The sequence below is a fragment of the Neltuma alba genome, unplaced genomic scaffold (assembly GCF_004799145.2).
Source record: "Neltuma alba isolate B1F8T4 unplaced genomic scaffold, ASM479914v2 tig00011808_pilon, whole genome shotgun sequence".
Taxonomy (NCBI): domain Eukaryota; kingdom Viridiplantae; phylum Streptophyta; class Magnoliopsida; order Fabales; family Fabaceae; genus Neltuma; species Neltuma alba.
Window position 1 is genome coordinate 48,643 of NW_021636426.1, and position 3,014 is coordinate 51,656.

General features: G+C 35.5%; 1 protein-coding gene across 1 annotated transcript; it reads left to right on the plus strand.

The window, feature by feature from the left end:
* The first annotated feature begins 312 nt into the window (after positions 1 to 312).
* LOC114718086 (cytochrome P450 81E8) lies at positions 313 to 2,496 on the plus strand. Its single transcript, XM_028903327.1, has 2 exons — positions 313 to 1,206; positions 1,781 to 2,496. Exons 1-2 carry the CDS (start codon positions 313 to 315, stop codon positions 2,387 to 2,389), a joined length of 1,503 nt encoding a protein of 500 aa, XP_028759160.1. The 3' UTR covers positions 2,390 to 2,496.
* The last annotated feature ends 518 nt before the right edge of the window (positions 2,497 to 3,014 follow it).

Consider the following 3,014-nt stretch of genomic DNA (forward strand, 5'->3'; position numbering starts at 1 on the left):
TGACATATCCTCAGCGAAGTTGTGATTTGCTCTACTAAAGTTGTCATTAGCTAAGTGAACTTGTTATTTTCCATAGTTAACTTGTCATTTAACTGAGAAGTATTTCAGACATTTCATCAAGATTTCATATTTACAATATGAGATTGGGTCTTTATTTATCATTTTTCAAATTAAAAATCCCAAATTGCAATTTCATATGTTGAGAGTTTTTATTTGCTATTTTTCCTAATAAATATTCATTTGGTCCCACTTATCCCTTTAAATACACGCACGTGAATCGTCAGAGTATCAAGCAATCAAACAAGCAAAACCATGTCCACTAATTCCATCCTCAATTATTCTCTCTTTTTCCTTTCTTTCTTCTTCCTCATCTTCAACCTCTTTCTCAGAAAACGAAGATTCACAGATCTCCCACCTGGCCCTCCTTCTATTCCCATACTCGGAAATCTCCACCAGCTCGAGAAACCACTCCACCATCACTTTCATCGTATTTCCCAAAACTATGGTCAAATCTTTTCTCTCTGGTTCGGCTCTCGTTTGGTCGTGGTCAATTCTTCGCCATCCCTAGTTCAAGAATGCTTCACCAAAAACGATGTCGTTCTCGCCAACCGCCCTCCGTTTCTCACCGGAAAACACGTCGGCTACAACTACACCACCATCGTCTCCGCCCCGTACGGCGACCACTGGCGCAACCTCCGCCGAATCATGCTCCTCGACGTCCTCTCAACCCACCGTCTCAATTATTTCCTGGACATGAGAAGAGATGAGATGAAACGGCTCGTTCAAAAACTGGCTTATGATTCTCGTCAGGGTTTTACGAAGGTAGAACTAAGATCCAGATTTTGTGAGCTGACATTTAACACTATGATGAGAATGATTAGTGGGAAGAGATATTGGGGAGAAGATAGTGAAGTTGGGGATGTGGAAGAAGCAAGGAAGTTCAGAGAGATGATAAAGGAATTGATGAAGCTAGGAGGGGCAAATAATCCGGGAGAGTTCGTGCCAATACTGAGATGGTTTGATTTGGATAATTTGGAGAAGAAGTTGAAGAGTATCAGTGTTAGATTTGATGGGTTTTTGCAAGGACTTGTTGATGAGCATCGAAGTAGGAATACGAGTGGAAATACTATGATAAATCATCTCTTGAATTTGCAGAAATCACAGCCAGAATATTATACGGATCAAATTATCAAAGGTCTTATTTTGGTAAGCAGGCGCTATTGTTTTGGATTTTCTTTTTTTGTTGTTGGTTTCATTGTGTTGTTTCTATTAATCATTTTCATTTTTTTTCATTTTTTTTCTTTTTTACCGGATCCGGATTTTTGCAAATTGATTTAATTAAAGGCCAAGGAATGTCCCACACTTTGATGCTCTTTGAAATGCCCCATCCTTTGAAATTCTTTTCTCTTTTGTTCATTTGTTTATTGATAATAGATTCTATGTAAAATGAGTAACATTTTGATTTTGATAGATTACAAGTATGAAATGGTATAGTAGTTTAAATTTTTAAGCTTTTTTAAAGAAGAATAGTCTAAGACGGTACAATTTTGATTTATTTTCTCTTAAAAAATTTAAATTTACACGATTTGATACCTCTAAGATCAAAATGTTACTTATTTTACATAGAATTGAATGACCAATGGACAAAAGAGAAAAATATTCGGAAACTTAGGACATAACAAGGGACATTAGAGAGTGATGCATTAGAAGCATCTTTGCCTAATAAAGACTTTTAAATGACATGTTTTTCACTTTTGATTTGGTTTGACTTCACATACAGGAAATGCTTCTTGCGGGAACTGACACATCGGCTGTAACTTTAGAGTGGGCAATGTCTAGTTTATTGAACCATCCAGAGGTATTAAGAAAAGCAAGGCATGAAATAGGCATGCAAATAGGAGAAGAACACTTGATAGATGAACAAGACATTATGAAGCTACCATATCTTCAAAACATTGTATCGGAAACATTTCGATTGCATCCGGCAGCCCCATTATTGTTACCTCATCTGTCTTCAGACGAGTGCACTATAGGAGATTATAACATACCACGTGATACTATTGTGTTGATTAATGCTTGGGCCATCCATAGAGATCCCATATTATGGAGTGATCCGTTGAGTTTCAAGCCTGAAAGGTTTCAGAAAGAAGGCGAAGCTAATAAGTTAATGCAATTTGGATTGGGAAGACGAGCATGTCCAGGTTCAGGTTTGGCACAACGCACAGTAAGCTTGGCTTTGGGTTTATTGATTCAATGCTTTGAATGGAAACGAGCAAGTGAGGAAGAAATTGACATGACAGAAGGAGCAGGATTGACTTTGTCAAAAGTTATTCCTTTACAAGCAATGTGTAAAGCACAACAACGGATCATTAACAAGGGTTATTTTTGAAAGCATATGTGGATGTTTGTAGTCCTAATTAATTTTGCATTATGGCTTGTCATTGAAATTATAGTACCTTGTTTTCTTATTAATTGTTCTTCTGGTTTTATTTATTAGTCACTTTTACCATGAATAAAAAAAAAAATCTTAAACTTCATTAACTATGTCATAAAATTTAATAATTTTTAACTGAAATTTATTCTTATTTAATAGACATTATATATACCCTATGAAAATAAAATCTACTACTTAATAATAAATGAAGGATAAAATTATACATTTATATGAAAAATTTATTGATGTGACTTGTAATTATGACTTTAGAAATTTACACAAGGAGTTTGGCTAAGCAAGTGTGAGATCGCACGTAGATTCCCCCCCCCCCCCGCCCAAAAAAAAATCCCATTCTTTGATAAGCACACATCGCAAAGATTATTTTACATTCAGAGATGTCCATTTTTTTCGGTCATGAACTGATATCTTCCTTGCTGGTACTTGTTATAATGTACTGTCGTGTTTTTATTTTGATACCTTCATGCCATCATTGGCAAAACACAAAATGTCATCCTCTTTATAACTTTATTTTTTCTTTTCTGGTTTTTTCTCGCATAGTAACTAAACTGTTGCTGAATTT